The sequence below is a fragment of the Acipenser ruthenus genome, chromosome 4 (assembly GCF_902713425.1).
Source record: "Acipenser ruthenus chromosome 4, fAciRut3.2 maternal haplotype, whole genome shotgun sequence".
NCBI classification, from domain to species: Eukaryota; Metazoa; Chordata; class Actinopteri; order Acipenseriformes; family Acipenseridae; genus Acipenser; species Acipenser ruthenus.
This window is the reverse complement of record NC_081192.1, coordinates 105,276,138-105,299,225: the sequence shown is the minus strand read 5'-3', so window position 1 is coordinate 105,299,225 and position 23,088 is coordinate 105,276,138. Positions and strand designations below refer to the sequence as shown.

The 23,088-nt window shown below is 40.0% G+C and overlaps 1 protein-coding gene across 17 annotated transcripts in view; it reads right to left on the bottom strand.

Moving 5' to 3' along the window:
• kmt2ca (lysine (K)-specific methyltransferase 2Ca) overlaps positions 1-23,088 on the bottom strand; it is a 146,393-nt gene that overhangs the window by 117,502 nt on the left and 5,803 nt on the right. For all 17 annotated transcript variants that reach the window (XM_059023332.1, XM_059023333.1, XM_059023330.1 and 14 more), the window contains exon 2: positions 11,919-12,086. In XM_059023332.1, coding sequence (XP_058879315.1) covers positions 11,919-12,085 — 167 coding nt within the window. In that variant the 5' untranslated portion in view covers position 12,086. The remainder of the gene's footprint in view (positions 1-11,918; positions 12,087-23,088) is intronic.

Sequence of the window (23,088 nt, the reverse complement as noted above, 5' to 3'; positions counted from 1 at the left end):
TTTATAAAGTTTTATATCCACACCATCTGGACGAATAATTTCCCTGACACCGACAAGCCAATAGCAACCAAATAAATAAATAAGTAAAATAAATAAATTAAATTAAATTAAATAAAAAAAGAAGAAGAGACTAGCACTCTTTCAAAGTGTTCCCCTGAAGAACCCCAATGATATTGATCCGATACAGTGGTCTGCAGAACCCCAGTGATATTGATCCGATACAGTGGTCTGCAGAACCCCAGTGATATTTATCGGATACAGTGGTCTGATGCACTTCTACAGTACATTGAATAAAGCTGCTGAATTAACATATACCAAGCACCACCACAAGAGAAGCATAGCATAGATACCAGAGAAAAAAACAAACAGGGAATTCAAACTTTCTGAGAAATAAGCAAATTACCGCGACACCGATCAGTGCAGATTCAAACCATGCCTTACTCAACCAGCTCATACGTTTCTGAAGGCACAAAGGATTTTTGACAAACACATTTTTTTTTTTTTTGACAGGACTATTTTCTAGTAATATTTTAATATTTAACGCATTTAGCCTACCGTATATGGTACTGGCTATTTAGTCTACAAATAAAGATTTTTTTTTTTAAATGACAAAAGACAGATATAAGGACAAGAACCTTGCATAATGTACTGTATGCGTGCCCAGAATGTGCACAAAATACAGAATGAAGTCAATGAATATCGCACTTCATAACTCTTAGTATGCTTGGTACATGCAGGAGGTGAACACAGGAGTCACTGGATTAAGATATACTCAACATCTGCTACCATTGGATTATCTATGAATCAAATGCTCAGCCTAATTTGTAGACTAGGTGTTATACTGTAAACAGGTGTTTGAACCACTTGAGAAATGGACTGTGATGGAAACACTGCAGCAAAGAGAATGCATGTGCAGAACACACAGAATTTGAATTTGTTTAGTTTTGCTTGCTTACTTTCTTCTTTCCCAACAGGAGCAGATTCTAGAAAATTTTCAAACCATTTAAGAGTTTAAGAACTAGGATCAATACACTTAGGTTTGCCTGTTAATGGGCTAAACGTAACTGTTGAACCCTTCAAGTACTAAATACATTTCTGACACTAGGGGCACCATTTCAGATTTCAGGCAACTAAGCGTGGGGCCCAAGTGTCCAGGGGCCACTTAGGCCCCACGAAGATCTTGTTTTTTTTGTAGATAACTCAAATCTGTTAATTACGGGAGCATTTTCTGCAATTTCCTATATTTTTTTTAGAAATCATACGATAACAAAATTACCAAAGCAGGACAAACAGGCAACTTTTAAAGCTAAGCAACCTGCACCTGTGCCGTGCAGACCCAGTACCAAATAAAGCTTTATTTTAAGCTTATATATAAGTTCAGAACACACAGGAGTTAATATAATAAGATATTACTGATCCCACAGCCTTGATGCATCAATCTTGGAGTCTTAACACAGATATCAGTCACACAAGTTTGACACATTGTGCACTATTGTTAGTAGAGATAAATCATTTTGTTTCATAAAATACAATCTACTTACCTCTGCAATGATTGTTTTTATAAACTTCTCATGTCCCAAATTCAAGCTCACCCCTCCCATTATGTAATGTAATTAAAAAAAAAAATTATACTGTTGGCTATAAAAATAAGCAATTACTGTATTAGTTGTGTTGATATTGCCTTGTAATGCATGTTTTACTTATCAGTACTAACTATTCTGCAGTAACACAGGGCAGTGGGGTCGCAAAATCATTTTTATTGGCAGAAGGGGGTCGCAGTGCCACAAGGTTTGAGAACCGCTGCTATAGAGAGTGCAGCCTGGTTTAAAAATGTATCCCATGACAGGACATGTTTTTTTCAGATGAGACTCTAGTTCATTAGGCTACAAATACAGTGTATATTAGATTTACAAATAATTCTGTCAAATGGAAGTTTTGGAAATAATTTTTCTTTTAGAAAAATAAAGGTTGCAAAAATGTAAATGATCAGATTGTTTAAGATCTATTTTTTTCTCTAGTTCTGTATTTTTTTCTTTAAAAAAAACTAACTAACATGGGGCGCTTTACACTTCAGTTAATACTTAATGGACTGTCTACAAGTACAGTTAACATACTGTGATGGGAAAAACAGTAACATTTAATTGTCAACTATCTTCTATTTTAAATAAACACACTACTGCTGTAGATCAACACATATTATCAATCAATCTGAATTTCTAAGCAATGTTGATGCTAAAATTGTAATAGAAACTATTTGTGTGACTTTTTTTTTTAATTGGCAAATAAGGGAGAGTTGACAGTATGCTATCATAGCAATATAGTTAGAGAATTTAAATAACAGGTAGATATCAGTTAAAATGCTGCAAAAAATGACAAGAGTAGCCTCTCCTCAAATGAGGAAAACGGCACGAAATGGGTTAACCAACTAACAATTATCTCAGTAACTGTTTTTTCTGATTTATCTGTAACAGACCAACAGATATGCTGCTGCTGTACTGACCCTGTATAAAGTTAAGTTGTTCACTTTATTTTGTATTACTGCACAGACACAGCACAAACCCTATTTGTGCTTTAACCCCACTTCACTGCCCTGCTACCTTCCACCCCTCTCCTGCTGGCTCTCCCTTGCCTTATGCCTTCTCCCAGGACCTTTCCTTTCAAAGCTTCCTCTGCTCAGTGGTTCTGGACTCTTCTGATCTCTCACGTTTAAGAGCTTCCTTCTTCCTTCTCCTCCCACTCCCATGTTTCAAGTGCTTGGGTGTCTCTCTCACACCAGATCAGCCAATAGGACGCAGGGAGCTGCCTTCAGAGCACTCAGCTGCTCGTTACCGTAGTAACAGAGGCGAGCTTCTTGCGTCAGGCATTACACCCACTGGCATTGCAAGGTTGTTTTGAGAAAAAGAAGCAGCAAGTTAAAAAAAAGTTTAAAAATACACCAACAAAGTATCTTGGATACCGATCTGTAATACCAAAAGTACAGGCACAAGAATCTCATGTAACATTTGAACCATCAAATGTTCAAACTGAACTGAAAAAATAGTATTTATTGCCAAGTTATTCTTGTATTTTATAGTACTACTATATTCACCCAGGATAACCCTGCTAACATGCAATAACTAATTATTATTTGTTTATTTAGCAGACACCTTTATCCAAGGCGACTTACAGAGACTAGGGTGTGTGAACTATGCATCAGCTGCAGAGTCACTTACAACTACGTCTCACCCGAAAGACGGAGCACAAGGAGGTTAAGTGACTTGCTCAGGGTCACACAATGAGTCAGTGGCTGAGGTGGGATTTGAACCAGGGACCTCCTGGTTACAAGCCATTTTCTTTAACCACTGGACCACACATCCTCCTCCTAATAACTAGTTGTCTCTTTCCAGCTCTGGGAACTGAAGCTACTCTTCAAACCCTGGGTCTCCCATCTCCTCTACAAGTTAAAGCCACTGCTGAACCAGCTGTAAAGTAACACAGTCCCTGCTAATTCACATCACTACCTCTATGGCTGGCTGCCACATCATGCCTGCCACACTCTCTTACCTGTGACATGCACAATGCTTTCACAGGTCCTAAAGTGGCTGGAAAGCACTTAACAGGTTAGCATCAGCCCAGCAGCACTGTGCACAATGCCTCGTTAGGGTCAGGTTCTAGTGGAACCTTGGGGGCTCCACTCCACACCTTCTGGTGCCCCTCCCCGAAGCAGGAATACTTGATAATCTCTCTTGCTGTGCAAAGGCACTTTTTAGAGCAGCTACTCGCTGTATAAACTCGATATGCCTACAGAAGCCCCACAACAGGGATGGAATAAAGCCTCTCATTGCACAGTACTTTGATTCATTCTTGGTTTTACTACAAGTTTAATAACACGCACCCAAGCTCATATTAAAACCTGGAACGGGTGAAACAGCTATGCAAAAGGAGTCTTAATGTCATCCCTGCACAATATACTGTATATCACTAATCATGAATGCAATTTTTCAAAAGGAAAATATATTTGAGGCAGCAATTTGCTTTAGCAGCTTTTGCTACTATACAGCCTTAATTTGAGTGTCTAGGCAAAATGACAAGGCCATTCTTCAACACTAGACACAGATTGAAAAGACTAAAATCAAGGACTAGAGGGGAGGCATGCCTTGATTTAGTCTTTTCAAATAACAAAGATAGAAAAACTAAAACAGAGGTCAGAGAGCCATTGGCAAACTCAGACCACAACATGGTCTCATTTGAAGTGTTTTTTAAAACCCCAAAAGTAATGACTGACTAAAGCTAAGGTTTACAATTTTAGAAAAGCAAACTATGAAGGTATGAAACAGAGACTAACAGAAGTAGACTGGAGTAAAATAGAGAAAACATCCACAGACGAAGGATGGCTGATTTTAAAAATGTAGTACTAGAGGCGCAAAACAATTACATCCCAAAAGTAGACAAATCTAAATCTAAAACAAAATGGCCAAAATGGTTTAATAGATCAATTAAAATAAATATTCAGCAAAAAAAGGCACTTTACAGAGCGTTTAAAAAGGGACCAAAAACAAAGTACACAGAAAGAGTACTTTGAACTGGGTAGCAGTGTGGAGTAGTGGTTAGGGCTCTGGAATCTTGACCAGAGGGTCATGGGTTCAATCCCAGGTAGGGGACACTGCTGCTGTACCCTTGAGCAAGGATTGCTCCAGTAAAAACCCAAATGGGTAATTGTATGTAAAAATAATGTGTTAAAAAATAATGTAATTGTATGTAAACATAATGTGATATCTTGTAACAATTGTAAGTCGCTCTGGATAAGGGCGTCAGCTAAGAAATAAATAATAATAATAATAATAATAATAATAATAATAATAATAATAATAATAATAATAATAATAACTGCAAACACAAGTCAAAAAGGAAGTTAGAAAGGCCAAGAGAGATAGAAATCAATATTGCTAAGGGGGCTAAAACCAATTCTAAAATGCTTTTCCAATAATATAACAGCAAGAAAACATTCAAAAGAGGAGGTTAAATGTCTAAGAGAAACAAATAGCAAAATCATACATGAAGAAAAAAAATAGCAAACATTAAATGATTACTTTTCGCAGGTTTTTACAAAGGAGGACACGGACAACATGACCCACATGTCGACCTGTTCCTATCCAGTTTTAAATAACTTTAGCATAACAGAGGCAGAAGTGTTAAAGGGACTAAGAGCTCTTAAAATAAACAAATCCCCTGGGCCAGATGAGATCCTCCCAATAGTACTCAAAGAAATGAAAGAAGAAGTTATTTACAAACCGCTAACCAAGATCATGCAACAGTCTCTTGACACAGGGGTTGTACCGACAGACTGGAAAATAGCAAACGTAATACCGATCCACAAAAAGGGAGACAAAACCGAACCAGGTAACTACAGACCAATAAGCCTGACTTCTATTATATGTAAACTTATGGAAACTGTAAGATCCAAAATGGAAAATTACCTATATGTTAACAATATCCTGGGAGACAGTCAGCATGGTTTTAGGAAAGGGAGATCATGTCTAAGTAACCTACTTGACTTTTTTGAGGATGCAACATTGAAAATGGATAACTGCAAAGCATACGACATGGTTTATTTAGATTTCCAGAAAGCTTTTTGACAAAGTCACGCATAAAAGCATTCAAAATCCTAAAAGGTATAGACAATGTTGACCCAGGGGACTTCTTTGACCTGAAAAAAGAAACAAGGACCAGGGGTCACAAATGGAGATTAGATAAAGGGGCATTCAGAACAGAAAATAGGATGCACTTTTTTACACAGAGAATTGTGAGAGTCTGGAACCAACTCCCCAGTAATGTTGTTGAAGCTGACACCCTGGGATCCTTCAAGAAGCTGCTTGATGCGATTCTGGGATCAATAAGCTACTAACAACCAAATGAGCAAGATGGGCTGAATGGCCCCCTCTCGTTTGTAAACTTTCTTATGTTCTTATTACAGAGACTGCAGCAGCAACAGCAAGCGTTTCTGCCATTCCTTCAGTGAAAGCCAATGCCTCTGCCATTGTCCCCGATGAAGAACAATCACCACCTATAGACCGTCATAACTGTTGATGCATCACAAATACACAAAATAAGCACAAATTGTTATGCATTAAAGTCTTGACGAACTGAGAAAGCGCCATCTAAAAAAAACAAACAGACTCTTGTTGCTTTCTCTCCCTTTTACACAGCATTTAAGGAGGCAATTGTCAAAACGCTGAATGATGGAGCGATTAAGGCAAGATGTCAAAAGCAAACGGGCACTCAAAATGAGTTTGCGACTTTTGGAGGAATGCAAGTAATTACTGCTTTAGTTTGGTACAGGCTCAATCACAAACGAGGTGACATCACAGCTCCTACCTAATAAACTGTGCTTGTGTTACAGCTAATGGAATACTCTTCACAGCTAACTTGCTGTGTGTGTCAAAGCCTTCTGGTTTCTAGTGTTTCCGGATTTAACCCTTTTTACTGGCAAACGCCAAGGTTACTGTAAGCGTGAGTGGAAAGATAGATAGATAAATAAATAAATAAATAAATAAATAAATAAATAAAATAAATAAACAAACAAACAAACAAACTCAGAACAAAGTACCCCAGCAGGATGGTACCATGCCCATGTAGGCAAACATCCCACAAAACCACAGCAACCACGGAATCCAAGAGCGTATGTGTGTCAGAGAGAGTGTGCGTGTGTGTGAGTGAGTGAGTGAGTGAGTGAGTGAGTGAGTGAGTAAGTAAGTAAGTAAGTGAGCGAGTGTGTGTGTGAGAGAAAGAGAAATCAGTCTTTTCCCAGTGTGTCAAAAAAGAAACTATTTGCAGTAATCTGCTAGTTGCCAGGGTTTGTTAAAATGTAGTTCTGTACATTGTAAGCCTGTCTAAATAAACAAATAAATAAACCGATTTGTAAAAGCAATGTGACAGGCAGAATATAAAATGTCCTCCAATAGATCAAATCAATGCTATTCAGACTTACAAATTACATAGAACTATAAGTGTCCAACGAGACTACTGTGCGTCAGTAAAAACCATTGCACGCCAAGCCACAAATACAAACATGGAGCCATCAGCATCACAATCAACTCACCATGACTTGCATCCACCATGTGTATATGCACAAATGAACATGCATAATGTAACACCCTATGGGAGCTCACTCTTCAACAACAGCTTCAACATCAGAGGGTCCTTTTTAATTCTGATTGCAGGTTAACGTTCCAGGCTTCCTTTTTATTTGCCTTGCACAGAAACACTGCTTCTACCCGCTGTCTGTGTGTCTCCGTAGCTGTCCTAAAGACCCTGTTTACACCTGCCAGATTTCAAACTGGTTAGTGGAAACACACCCTACATACTCGAATCCAGCTGCTCCACTGCCTGACAGAGCAAGTCTCATGTACATGCTCTAAATGCACATGTAGAAAGGAGAGTCCCACAGGTGCTTGCAATGCAGGGTTATTCATATTTGTGTGATGTGTGGCTAAACCTTTTTTTTATTTTTTATGGGGGGCAGGGGGTGGAGCACCAACAATTTGAACTGAAAGATGTTTATATTTTTTCAGTGCTTGGTTGGTGAAGTGCAATAAAGCACAATTTAAACCTACCTGGAAAGATACTGATTTTTAAAAGCGCCACTATTTTTTCTCTAATGCAATGATTCAAACAGAAGCTGGCAGGTTGTAGCAGAATAGGCCAGCATTGAAACCTGCGGGTTGATTGGTTGATCACATGCAAGGAGAATGTTTTGTTGTTGCCAGTCAGAAGATTCGGCATACAGGTTTTCATTTAGTTAAGGAGAGCAAATTTAGTGAAATGAATGAAAGATGAATGATTAAAAGAAATATTTAAAATGAGAAGGCATTTGTAAAAGCACTGGGATGTTGGTGAATCTCATCTTGATCAGATATACTTTATGTTGGTTTTAACTGAAATTTTCTTTCATCTGATTTGAAATAATTTCCAGAGTCTCACTGCATCCCACTGTGCCTGGCTCCGCTGCGTGTAGCTTATTAAACTGAGAAATTCAAACCACTGCTGCATCAGCACGCCTTCAAAACAGACTTCATCCAACAGGGGCACTCATGCATTTAGAAGCTACAAGCCAATTTAAACACCGCAAGTCATTTTAAACAGAAATCCTGTGGTTTATTACTATTTGTTTTATAACATTGGTTTGTACTGTAAACCTGGTTCATTATTTAATTAAAAATCACAAGAATCTGTGATTTTTTTAAATGATGTCTCAATCCTAAAATTATAGGTGATGCATCACTTTTTGCCATAGCTGTAACTGTCAATGATAATAAAAAGCTGTGCTGGCTCATCACATGTCAATTTGAATGTTCTTTTTGCTATTTCCTCAGCTGTAGGACTGAAGCAGGTATAGTCTGCTCTCACTGCAGCTTCAGATCCCAAGGATCAAGTGCTTTGATCCTTGGGATCGGGGGTTCCTAGCTGGCCGAGCGCCGTCCGGGTTGGGAGGGCTTAGGTCGGCAGGGCACTAGTGACCCCTGTGGCTGATAGGGCGCCTGCGGGTCTGCAGTGGAGCCATTCACATCTGTGTTGTCCTCCAGCATATATATGTCTGGTGGCTTCTCTGTCTGTAGATCCGCAGTGTGAAAAATGATGGATTGGCAGGAAAACGTTCGGAGGACGCGTGTTTCAGTCTCCAAAGTCGCCCGGGAGGTTGCAGCGGTGAACCGGGATAAAAATAATAATTGGGCATTACAAACTGGGGAGAAAACCATTGGTGACGACTAAATTTTAAAATAAATAAATAAATAAATAAATAAATAAATAAATAAATACAGGGCTGGTAAAAGTGACCATCGACATGTTAAGCGCATCAAACAGTTTAATGATTAATTTATTTAACAAATGTATTAACTAAGAACAAATAATTAATGAAATGAAGCATCTGGCTTCTGCAAGTCTCCTAAGAGAGACAATTATGCCAAGCTGTCAGAAGAAGCCCACTCAGCTTATCAAATATAGAAGAGTTAACCAAATGTCACATTACAGCAGTACACACATTGTGATCTTTAACTCAAAATGGGTTTTACATGTACTGCTCCATCCCCAGGAGCTGCACACAGCTAAACCGATGAGTATCCCAATAGTAAACATACAAGGATTTACTTTGGAATCAAATGCAAAGGCGGGGGGGGGGGGGGGGTTACAACTCTAACTAGAAAGTAAACAGGAAATTATCCAAATTCAATACCACCGAACAAACAACTTCAAGAGTGTGGTAGAAAAAATATATTTGTTTTCTTTAGTTTGTACCACATCAAAAAATGACTGCCACACAGACTGTATTCTGTACTAAATACATACATTAAAATCAATTCAGAAAAATAAGACATATATTCCTAAGATAATATGAACTGAATTCTCCATGAGCAGGCAGCATTACCTAGTAATATAAAAACAAACCTCTATAATTCTCACAATTAAAATGTAAATCAATAATTGAGTTACTTTAAAGAATATGAAGAAGCCTCCCATATCCCTTGTCCCTACAGCACCGAACTGTTCAGCTCCAGAGAGTACAGAAAGCAGGGCTGCAATGTTAAGAGTTATTCAGCATTGCTTCCTCAAGACTTTCCATCGGTTCTATATTACACATGGCAGCTCACTTTCCTCTGCAGAGCCCTGCACTCAAACTCCAGCTTCTAGAATCAAATAAATTCTCTTTTCTTTACAGAACAAAACCTAAAAGGCTCTTCAACACCCAACCCCCAGCCCAGTGCACTATAACTTATCCTCATGATCCTACTACAGTGGGAAAAAGAGAAGCTGTTGGCTAAAGTAGTTCCAGCAGCGTGGGAGGAACAGGAAACCTGACATGGAGTAGCATGCTGGAACCTGACTGTCGCACACATCTTCTAAGCTTTAACCATTGTGATACCAAGACATACACTGCTAAAAATAAATATTTATGGTTAGGAGGCTGTGTGGTCCAGCGGTTAAAAAAAAGGGCTTGAAACCAGGAGGTCCCTGGTTCAAATCCCACCTCAACCACTGACTCATTGTATGACCCTGAGCAAGTCACTTAACCTCCTTGTGCTCCGTCTTTCGGGTGAGATGTAATTGTAAGTGACTTTGCAGCTAATGCATAGTTCACACACCCTAGTCTCTGTAAGTCGCCTTGGATAAAGGCGTCTGCTAAATAAGCAAATAATAATAATAATAATAATAATAATAATAATAATAATAATTCACAAGTCATCTTTAAACAATCCATCAATTGGAAGTAATTTGTGGTTGTCCTAAAGATGTTTCGTATGCTATGGCACTATGTGCAGTACACACAGGGGTTGTAGGGCATGGTGTACTTTTCCAATGATACCAATGGCTCATTTTCTCAGAGATTTGGCCTTCTACCCCTCCCTCGCACACTTACATTTTAACTGAAAAGTAGAATGGAAAGTGTTTTTTCATCTTTATGACAAAGGGGGTACATATTTTAAGAGAGCCATTGTTATGAACAACCACCGGTAGGGTGCTTGTTTTTTAAGCTTCAAGGGAGGTGGAGGTTTGTGTGCAGTCAGCTTAATAGCCTGTGGCAAGAAAACAACTTATCAGAACAAATGGGATATGCTGTTCGTTTGTAAATACATCTTATATCCCCAGAGTACTGTAACCTCGATAACTTTTATTTAATTATTTTTTCATCTATAAAACTTCTTCTAAATAATTTCCTAACCAAGTTTCATAGCAATTGGATAAGCAGCTCTTTCCTGGAAGTGTACAAATCTGTGTGAATATCCACAATACTAACCTTAAGACAAGAGATAATTGAGAGCAGAAGAAGATTAACATCAGCTCAATGTGTTTTAGAAGCAGCTACCTTCTCTTTCAAGCCTTGCATGCTCACTTAACTGATGCAAGGCCACGTGGGACCCAAGCATCGCTTCTTATGTACACATGACACAACGGCAGGGAAGGGGCTGCCTCGCAAGCTCTGGATTCAGGAGCATTAGCCTTCAAACAAACCTGAGTGTCACCCAGGCCGACTGTCCTTGCACAGACAGAAGCAGCAGCTGCGATGCAGCTTGAAAAACAGAAAACAATTTAACAATAGAATTTAATTGGTCGCGTGTTTCTTATAAAAGCAGTAACATTCCCCAAATCCACCACTGGTAGCTTGTTAAAGGTTATAGGTCTACCTTTTTGAAAATGCTTAGGGAGAAAAATGCATCTCAGTTGCTTGGCTGCTAGGCTAACACATTACATGTCTTTAAAATCAGACGATGTTAAAGAGGCAATCGTAGCACGCAATTTAGCAGCGAGGCTTTGTCTGACAGAGCCGACGACAGCGTAACCCCTGAATATTTTCAATATTCAATTTCGTTATTATTAATAATAAAGCAGGCTACCATTTGGCAGTCTGCTGCACAGTTTTAGTCACACACCACTTGTCCCAATCTGTATCAACAAGCTACAGTAAAAGAGGTTCTGGGCCAAGGATTTAGGAAATGGCTGGTCAGAGAGAGAGAGAGAGAGAGAGAGAGAGAGAGAGAGAGAGAGAGAGAGAGAGAGAGAGAGAGAGAGAGAGAGAGAGAGAGAGAGAGAGAGAGAGAGAGAGAGAGAGAGAGAGAGAGAGAGAGAGAGAGAGAGAGAGAGAGAGAGAGAGAGAGAGAGAGAGAGAGAGAGAGAGAGAGAGAGAGAGAGAGAGAGAGAGAGAAAACAGTATTCAAGGCCTGCTACATTAACTACAAACGCACCTGTCTATTTCTATTGGCTGGATTATTTATTTGCCATACAAATATAAGTCAATGCCAATGAGCCCCCCTGAAATATCAAGGAACAGGATGAAAAAAAATCTATTTAAAAACAAAAGTTTATATGGTTTAGAAAAGTATACCATAAAATTATCTATCGGTAGATATGGATATAGATATAGATATAAAAAACACATCACTTACTTCTTCTTGGATTTATGTATGGGAGCGACTCCATCTTTGCGAGGCCTGCCCCTGGGTCTCTTGTCTGCAATGGCCGGGCTGCCTGCAGGAGTTGCTGCAGTGCTGCTGGCTGGAGCAGGTGAAGGTCCTTGGTCAGAGGGCTCCAGAGTCTTGTCCTCTGATGACATTCTGTTGGAAGGAATATATTTCTCAGTCATTTTGTTCATGTACTCTTTGATTGGCAACTTGGGAAACAACTTTCCTTTTTAAGCAATTTCCCACAACGTACAAAGCTCAAGCACTGAATCTAAACATTTAAAAAAAGTAAAACGTTTGTTTGAATTTTTTTTTTTTTTTTTTTTCTGACACTCAATGTTCAAGGCAATGAAATAGCAGTTAAGGTGATGGACAAAAAAAGGATAACAGATGCATTGATCAAACAAACAACTAGATTCACTGTATCTAATAAGGCCTTCACACGGTGCAGCCCGTGGAACACCAAGCAATTCTGCCAGTTGGTAAGACAGCTGCAGCGGTCGAGTCCTGTAGGACATTTCCTGAGATGATAGCAGGACATGCTGCTCAAAATAACAAGGCATCTCTCTGCCCTGTGCCAGGGCCTGTGGGGAGGAGCAGGGGGATACACACTGGAATGTAGTGATCTCTCTCCCATGTGCCAGGGCCTGTGGGGAGGAGCAGGGGGATACACACTGGAATGTAGTGATCTCTCTGCCCTGTGCCAGGGCCTGTGGGGAGGAGCAGGGGGATACACACTGGAATGTATTCATCTATCTGCCCTGTGCCAGGGCCTGTGGGGAGGAGCAGGGGGATACACACTGGAATGTATTCATCTCTCACCCTTGTGCCAGGGCCTGTGGGGAGGAGCAGGGGGATACACACTGGAATGTAGTGATCTCTCTGCCCTGTGCCAGGGCCTGTGGGGAGGAGCAGGGGGATACACACTGGAATGTAGTGATCTCTCTGCCCTGTGCCAGGGCCTGTGGGGAGGAGCAGGGGGATACACACTGGAATGTAGTGATCTCTCTCCCTTGTGCCAGGGCCTGTGGGGAGGAGCAGGGGGATACACTGGAATGTAATGATCTCTCTCCCCTGTGCCAGGGCCTGTGGGGAGGAGCAGGGGGATACACACTGGAATGTAGTGATCTTGTGTGTTAGAATTGATTAAAAGGGAAAGGGAATTTAAGGAGGTGTTGGGAATACAGCCAGGACCCCAAGATAAACACAGGCGTTTAAAATCAGTCAATGCTTATCAACATATCCGGTGATCTAAATGCAACACAACACCAACAATGTGAAAAGAAACCGTCTTGTGTGATGTAATACCCCCCAAAAAACACTCTATCATTCCTACAATTCACACCGAGCAGCACGCTGGTTCTAGAGGAGTGTCACCCATGTGTGCCTCCCTGACAGAGCCTACAGAACACAAGAGACAACAGAAACCCTCCATCTGAAATAAACAACTGGATTTTTAATGAAAACAACCTCTCACTACCGATCCAAGCAGCTGGTCACTGTTAATATTAAAGCAGCATTCATTTCCTCTGAATCCAGAGGGGTGTGACTGTTTCTAATGATGCTGGGCAGCAGCAACAGCAAGAACCCTCTTTCCCCAAAGGGTTCTGCACGGCTCAATCTGTGGATCACTTCTTAATTAAAAAACAGATTTCAGTAAACTCACCGCTTCTGTCTTATATTCTGCAATCATGTACAGAACTCAGAAATACAGTTTGAAATGTTTACAGAAAAGTGTACACATTGTGCCACTTCACACCAGTTAAAGATATATTTTGAATCCATTAACTTTCACACACTTTAACTTGGATTCCTAGACACTGGCAACAATGTAAATGGAGACACACAGTACTAACATACCTGAGAGTTCATTAATCTAATGGGCTATTATAAAACGTAGGCAGGGAACGGAGATCATAATGATAACAAAGATGGTAAAGCTTAAATACATACCTTGTTTACTAGCACTAAAGTAGTGTTCTATCAAGGGCACTGCCATTTCTTTAGCCTCATTTCCTCAGTTAATTCTCGTACTGCAACAGCGACATAACAGAACATTTGAAACGCCAGCGGATATTATTTCTCACTTCTCCCCCCCCCCCCCCCCCTCTCCATTAGAATCTCACGTGACCTTTTGTCTCACTGTCCTGTCTGAAAGGTACAGCACTCATAACATAATAGTCACAACTGAACTGGCAAGATGCGCTTTGGTTCAGTTTTCCCAGATAAGTTTCTGGAGCCAGGCAATAATACAATACTGATTTTATTATTATTATTTATTTCTTAGCAAACGCCCTTATCCAGAGCGACTTACAATTGTTACAAGGTATCACATTATTTTTACATACAATTACCCATTTATACAGTTGGGTTTTTACTGGAGCAATCTAGGTAAAGTACCTTGCTCAAGGGTACAGCAGCAGTGTCCCCCACCTGGGATTGAACCCGCAACCCTCCGGTCAAGAGTCCAGAGCCCTAACCACTACTCCACGCTGCTGATTTGTCAACGAACCCAAGGTCAGGGTTGCCAGTTCTGCTTAAAAACTGCAGAATTGGGCTTGCCCGTGCAGGCAGTCTCTTACAATTTTGCTTTGTTGCTTTTCCCCATATATTGGTCGCTTATGTCAAAAGTAAAAAACATAACAAATGTTTGTGTAAAAATGTAGCTTAAAATGAACAAATGAAATTTTAAAAGAACAAAAATACACTTAAGTTTTGTGTGTTGCACACATGCCATTAACAAAATGCAGCAAAAAGGTAAATAAAAAAACAAAAAAGCAGAACTCCAATAACCCAGTGTTTCGCCAGTTAAATCGTGCGGTGCCTAAATAAAGTTGACTAAAACACAGTAGGCTGCTGCAGGTGAAACAGAGTTTACATTTTATGAATGGTGAAAGAACGCAAGAACTTGGGACTAATTAGGGAATGCACTACTGAAAAAAACATTTAGGAATTCAAAAGTGAAATCTACTGCAGCTTACTTGATTGCAGTAAAAAAAAAAAAAACTGCTGTTCACTAAATGCAGCTCTCAGATTGTGGTAATGATAAAGAATGGTTTGGACAACATGCTTGCTGTGGTGCACTTATCATAAATAACAGAACCAGCTCGCTGTAACAAACTTGTTTTTACAGAAAAAATAAATGAGCATGTAACACAGCCAGCTCTTATGTTTACATGTTAGTAACATGCATTCATAAGAGCTAGCTGTGTTGCATGCTCTCAGACCAGGATTCCACTAACTAACACTAAGCATGCCAGCTGCAGCATGCCACTTCCAATATTATACCTGTACACAATTAAAAGGACCCCAATTCCATATAGACTTGCAAAATATCTAAAATATAAACATGCTGAGTTTATTGCAGTCATCAGCTGCATAGACTTATCATTCAGCAGAATGAGGCAACAAACATGGAAGTACAGACATGAAGATAATGTTTTAGTTTCACTTTAGCATCTTGCCAAGTTGTTGCATTTTAAGCAGTTGAATATGGTAGCAATCAACTTGCTCCTAAAGTGGCACCCAACAGTTGGATTTGGTGCCCAGTTTGTTTATGTCTGCAGCCCTGTATAAGGTCACAGCAAAGTCTACTGCAAAGCTGTGTTACTGTTCTGAACGTGAAAGTGAACACTGAAGTGCTATTGATCGTTTCCAGGAGTTGTTCAAGGCACTGAAGCTGCCAATGTTTAGCACCTAACTCACACCCACACAACACCACAAGAAACACAAGGGGGGCTGTTTGTAGAACACAATTAGTGGTACTTGAGTTCTGTGAAGACAGCCATATACGTTTTTACACCAGTAAGACTTGGGGTGAAGAGATTGAGATTGCAATTTTAAAAACAAGCGATTTTTTTTTTGCCAGGTATGATACAGTTCATAAGATTGTTTGGTTTAGTTCAATGCACACACATACAGGAGCGCATCTCAAGTTGAAGCAGAATAGTTTTTCAGATACCACAATGATCAGGTCTGGAGCACAAGCGTAGATTTACCAACCTTACAGGAATATTTCCCTTTCCCTGTTTAAAACGAAACAAGGGGCTTGGCTTTCCTAAGACACATTCAAGCCTCACAAGCATTACTGAATAGAATTCAAAACGTACCTTTTAAGTACGGGATAAACAACGATAAGTGTTGAAATCGCTGAAAATAATTCACTGTTTCGAGCGCCGTGAACACTTTGAGTTGTTTATCCCACTTAAAACATTTCTTCCAAATGGCTCCTGGCGTATAGTGGCAGCAGTACATCCAACAGCTATTAATGCAGTCAATGAATGGATGTACAAGACCTAATGAATAATCACAGCCAGCTTCAAAACACATAGGACACAAGTAACTGTATAAATGAGGAGGCCATTCTGCCCATCAATGCTCATCCAATTTCCCATAGCATGTCTTAAGATACGGTTTACAAAAGTATATTTCTTAATGTTACCATTCTAATACAGCAAAAGGACAATCTGGAACCAGAAATAAAATAAATTCAAAAAGGTGGCTCAAACCCCCTCATCACCAACAAACAAATGCTGAGTGAAAGAGAACCTCTGTAATCAGGTTTGCATGCGATACTTCCGACTCAATCCGGGTGAATCGCTCAGTTTCCATTCTCTGGACTGTGCTTTTATTTGTGGCAGATGTAATGTGTTATATAGACAGGATGAGCATGTATAGGGGTGAGGGGGTATACCGGTCTTGCAGTTTATGTACCCCACGCATCGATGCCGATCCTTTTATTCTACAGCGCCATTACAGTATGCAACAGGGAGCGCTAGCTTAGTGTTCCTACTGCGTGAACAAAGTGAAGGAAAAGGCCCTTTTCATGTATCTCGTACAAAACAAGTCTCCGTGCTACTCGATGCTCGCCCCAAGCCTCACACTCGTACATTCCATTCACTTCTACCTTCCTGTCAATCACCATCCTCACCGCCGTGTTGCCTTTGAATCTTTCTACTGCAAACATGCTTCAAACCAAGTGATGACACTTGCAGCCTTGTGATCTAGTTTTGAAGGAAACTCAACAGCACAGAACACAAGTCTCAATGCCTCAATAGCAGCAAAAAGCGACTGCAATGGGGTGGCCTACTTATTCTTGTTATTTACAGTATTCAAACTCTGTTAGGCAGGTGAAGAAATCTTTTTTTTTTTTTTTTTTTACAAAGTCTGTATGTGTAATAATCATTAGTAACAGCACTAGAAGCGTACTTGTGCAATGTCACGTGAACTGGAGATATACATTTTAGTGTAGTAAAATATAAAATGCCAGAAGTTAAAATCATTCTGTTAAAGTGTGATTTTTTTTTGGTGTTGTTTTTGTGAATGACAGTAATTGAAGTCATTGACAGTAGTATTTCTCTTTTTTTTGTAAGCCTTCATTTTATAACTTGCATGATGTACTGTATGCTGTGAGATTAAGGTTACCATGGAATTTATTTGACGGTTAAATTTTATACTGGCCCATCCCTAACATACTGAAAATTTACCTTCAGCTGGTCTTATTTCAGACAACAACTCCAATAAAAACACCTGAGGATTTGCTTGAGAGGATTCCGTATCTTGCTTTTTCCACCTCTTCCAAAGTAAGGCTCAAGGCAATCTGTGACTGGTACCTATGAGTCATCATTAGTAAGCACTGAATCACCACAGCACTAGTCTTGCTAACTGCATTGACCCAGAACTGACACAGGGTTGTTTCTTAGGATCCAGCTCCAGCTTGCATGCTGTCCAAGTTCGATGTACAAGTTCATGGTCAGGGACCTGCAGACAATCCTGGAGGCAAGCACTGTATGTGGGAGTATAAAACAGACTGGGTACACAGTAAGCTGCAGAGTGTCGAACGATGCAGCCGCTTTGAAGGAGTATAAAACAGACTGGGTACACAGACACTTGGTAATAGGCAGAATCCACTTATTCTTACCTATCCCAAACCGGTTTCAGGCAAGGTCAAATACCAACTGGAACAGCCACTCCACAAAGAGCACCAAACACGTACAAATGAGTCACGCTCCCAACCACAGCCATAAATATCAATCTGCACAAAAACATTTCACATGTACAAAAACAGCCAAGTTAAACAAAAAAGGGGACAGACCTGTAAAAATGCAATGTAAAAGTCAAAGAAGTGAAGTGATGTACGTGAACTGTGGTTGTTCAATTTCAGTGCCACTCTGGTTCTTTCTGGATGAAACAGAGCGTTCCAAGCTGTTCTAAGTCAGTGTAGCACCATCACAATTACCTGGTTCCAATGAATCAGTTCTGGGGGCTGCAGTGCCCACTCATATTCTCTCTACTGCTCCGAACAGAGTATTAGGTGCCATGGATAATTGTTACAAAGACACAGGCTGGCTCAATACCACGCCTCACCTCATTGTTCACGTTTGTGTAAAGAGATACAGCATGAACTCAAGGAAAAATGTACTGTTACGAATGCCAGTCAATGACACGAAACATGCAGTTTTGACATCAGACATTTAGAAGTCTTTCGATGGGAGTTACAAGTTAGAAATGAGAAACAAAAAAAGTTCTTCAATCTCTCAATAACATTAGTCGTACCCAACAAGAGCGTTTCATTTCTTTATCATTCTTCATTTCCTAAAGGTATAAAAACTTGAACTAAATATTTATATGAGAGATATATATCAGGGTTCTCCCCAGACCTTTTCAGCTGAGCGGACCGTCCGGCGAAGTGGCTGCCGCTGCCCGGCTGAAAAAACCTGATCCGCCCGTTTTGCAGATGTTACTGTACCTTTAACAATAAGGATTGATTGTGCTTCTAGCTGACCATTTGTGCGTTGCTGGGTAAAAAATTAAATAAAATCTTGGAACCACATGACAGCTGTGTTACGTCTTGACACTATTTAACCAATCAGAGAGTTGAAGGGGCGGGTTTTCTGTGTTAAGCACTTGGAGAGGCTAAAACGTTAAAATGACTGCTAAAAAACAACCGATTATTTTCAAAGCAAAAATACTGACAATGGGGCTCCCGAGTGGCGCATCCAGTAAAAGCACTCGCTAGAGTGCAGGATGCGCTCTATAGCCTGGACGTCGCCGGTTCGAGTCCAGGCTATTCCACAGCTGACCGTGGACGGGAGCTCCCAGGGGGTGGCGCTCAATTGGCTGAGCGTCGTCCGGGGGAGGGAGGGTTAGGTCGGCCAGGGTGTCCTCGGCTCACCGCGCACCAGCAACCCCTGTAGTCTGGCCGGGCGCCTGCGGGCTTGCCTGTAAGCTGCCCAGAGCTGCGTTGTCCTCCGACGCTGTAGCTCTGAGGCGGCTGCACGGTGAGTCTGCAGAGTGTAAAGAAGCGGTCGGCTGACGGCACACGCTTCGGAGGACAGCGTGTGTTCATCTTCGCCCCTCCCGAGTCAGCGCAGGGGTGGTAGCGGTGAGCTGAGCCTAAAAATAATTGGGCATTTCAAATTGGGGAGAAAATAATACAAACTAATTGGCAACGACTAAATTTAAAAAAAAAAAGAAAATAGAAAAAAAAAAATACTGAATGAATGCAGGGTTTCCAAAATAAGCCTGTGATCGGCGCAATCCACCGCCTAATACTATATTCGCGCCGGCTAATTTATTAAAAATATTAAGATTCATTTTGGGTATTATCATTGTCCATTTTTTGTCGTATTATTGTACTGTAAAGTGACATAGTACATAATAGCTATACATATGTACCAAAAAAAAAAAAAAAAAAAAGGCGTATTCCTTTTGTTGTGATATCGTAAAAACATGTACCGAGGTGCTTGTGAGAGATATTGGGGGCTCATTTATACACACACATATATACAGGGTTCTCCCCAGGAATTCTGTACAGCCGGGCAGCAGAACATTATAGCCGGGAGCACTTAATGGTGTGTGTATATATTATATATATATATATATATATATTATATATATATATATATATTTATTACACACACTGTATTTAACCAATATTTTCCATCCTATGATGCACACTAGAAATGGATATTCTAAAACGTATGCACTAAAATTAAAAAATGTTTAACCAAAGCAACAGCCATTCTTCGTAAAGTGTACTGTGAATTCCAGTAACAAGGTTTATCAAACCGTTTACTTTCCATGACTTTGTACTGCACCTTTTACAGAATACGACAGCTCCTGGAAGGAATTCATAAGCTTGATGAGGTTATGCTTTTTGTAGACATTATCTCCTATTATAAAACTCACCGTTATGCTGAACTTGAACCAGATTCGTTGGCACTTTTCTCCATTTTAAGAATGGCCAGTTATGTGGAAAAGAGGATTGAGGAATCCCATTTTAAACAGACAGGAGTTGTACTGTTCCACAGCAGACACTACCTTACTCACTAGCTCTGCAAACATCTTCGTTCCCCAATGCACCCCGCCGCAGAAAGCAAGGCTTGAATTTCATTTCTGTGTGCTGGAGCCAATGATGGGGGGGGGGGGGGGATTCCAAATTGTAGGGGGGAATGGCAAAAAGGCACATTTGCATATAAAAAACAATATATATATAATTTTCCTGCATCATCATTCACACTGGTGTTGCTTTAAAATAAGCTGTTTTCAGGAGACCTAACACTCCAGCTGTTCATCACTGTGACACAGAGCACTCTCCATTGCTTTTGCCATTGCCTGACGTGAAGTTTTTGCAGCAGAAGAAAAAGGTGTTTTTCTTTTTAACTAGCGCGCCATTTCTTTTTTTTTTTTTAACTCTTTACACTCAGCCCTATTTTCGTCTATTTTTCACTGTTTTCATTTATGTATGTTTAACTACTGGATAGTTTGTACTGCATGCATGTAACATATCAAATGATAGGCCACAACATTTCCTTTCATATTATGTAAGTTGCAACAGGATCAGGTATACTATATGTGGTAGAGATGAAAAAATGTCCAAAAAAAACATGTTTTTCCAAAATAATCATGTTTAGTCACTACTATATATATTTTAATCATAGATGGCTCAAAAAAAAAACAACACTCCACTATTGAACCTCAATATGATATGAACAAGGGGGTGAAGCTGAGCTTTGAAGCTTTCCAACGAAACCGCTCCTTTCAGTTTAGCTGCTACAATGACGGAGCAACGAAACCTCAAAGAGACTCAAAATGAAACCTAAGCTTTGGACTCTGTCACATGATGAGAGGCTAACCTTTGGTGCCCTGGCGCCCCAAAATGAATGGGGCCGAGTTTTAAGAGTTAAAGCGAAAAACCCAGCTTGCAAAACACCTAAATAGACTTAATATTGTCTTTTTTTTTCAAAACTGTTTACTTACAGCAGTGTATTGAGTTTCTATAATGCTTAGACAGCGGCCGAGAATCACGTACGAGAGAATAAAGTCTTGCGGCACTTAAAATATCCAGCACTATTTTTATTTATTTATTACTCAGAATGCGGCTCATAGCGCTTTCATCACTGACACCCGCTTCCTTAGAGACTGCTGTAGCGTTTCAGGCATTCTAAATTGGGTGAAAAATACAATAGCTTGGTGTCTTAAAATATCTCTGCGGGACTTTCCTGCACTGAAAGTTGCAGATATACACAAGCAACTTGGAAAATGCGCGATTCCCGCGATCCTGCGTTGAAATTCAAGCCCTAGAAAGGAATATCCACTGGAAACTGTCCTCAGGGCATCAGATGATTCCAGTGCATTTGCCGAGCACACCCACCTTTCACTTCCCGAGCTCGGCACCTCGCCGAAATCAACCCACCCTGAACCATCCAACCCCAACCCTAGCCTTTAGCAACCCCAGCCCTAAAACCCAAGCCTAACCCTGACCCTTAAGAATGTGATATCTTGTAACAACTGTAAGTCGCCCTGGATAAGGGCGTCTGCTAAGAAATAAATAATAATAATAATAATAATAATAATAATAATAATAATAATAATCACCTGATGCCCTGAAAACAGTTTCTACTGGACATTACTTTGTGCTGCAGTGCACCCCCCTTTGCCAACAGCTTTGCCAACACAGGGGTTGAGTTCAAGAATAAACGTTTTCAAGCATTCCTGTACACTGCTGATAATGGTAGGTTAAGTGACTTGCATTGACTTGAGGTTCCAGGCAGTGTGCGCGTGCATGAGAGGGGGTATGGTGGGAAGTAAACTAATTGTAAATGAGTTTTGCCCAGCTTCAGTTTAAACGTTCAAAGGCTAGTCTATCCCTTAATTACAAAGACTTATTGCCAGGGATCCTAGGAATCAGTTTGCTGCAGGAAAAAAAATGATTTTCTATGCGGTCGGAGAATTTTTTGTTTTACATTTGCAAAAAACATGCAAGGCTTTTTTTGGTTGTTTATAACCAAATCAATACACTTGTCACATATAATCATCAACACAGGCAATTTTGGTTTAAATTTAGTAAACACACTTGTTCAATAAAACTGCTTCTGGTGAACGAGACACACTCAATTTTAGCCGTCTGTTTTAATTGCAGAAAAACGCAGATTTTTTTTTTTTTTTTTTTTTTTTTAAATCAAGACTTTGGGGTTTTTCTTACCGCGGAAAACTGGTTATTACACATTATGAAGATTTAAAACATGTGTATTTGACAGGCAAATTGTTGACAACAGTTTTAAAATGTTTTGCCAAAATTGTAAACAGCAGTAATAAATCAATGCAACAGTTCCCCAGAACTTGGGGGAAATTGGTATGGGAACTATCAGGACAAGTGAAGTAGCCATCTTTAGACACATGTGCATGTTCTTAAGGTGAATATTTTAATGACCTGTTTGCATATGTTCTCAGGCTCAAAATCGACTAAGCACTTATTAAAATGTACTTCAATCTAGTATATTTCACAAACACAGTTAGCCTCAAAGCAGTGCTGCTGTGTACTGAAATGACAGGATATTTTATTACTATAACATCAACAAAATATATACATTTGTCCTGTTCTCATGCATATGCAATATTCTTCAGCTCAACACAAATTCAGGAGTAAAGGGTTAAACATTTGAACATACTAGGAATGTTTGCAACCATCCAGAAAAGCCATCATAAGAAAGGTGTTTTTCTGCCACCTTTAACTACCATCTAAAAAGGAAGTGCACCAGTTTCCAAGCAGCCTTGTCCTACAATCCCAGTGCAGTTTAAAGACCTTCTTCTGCAATACAAGAGCTGGTTCTTTTGTTGTTGCTGATGTTTCCTGGTGCTCTTTGTGCTAGGT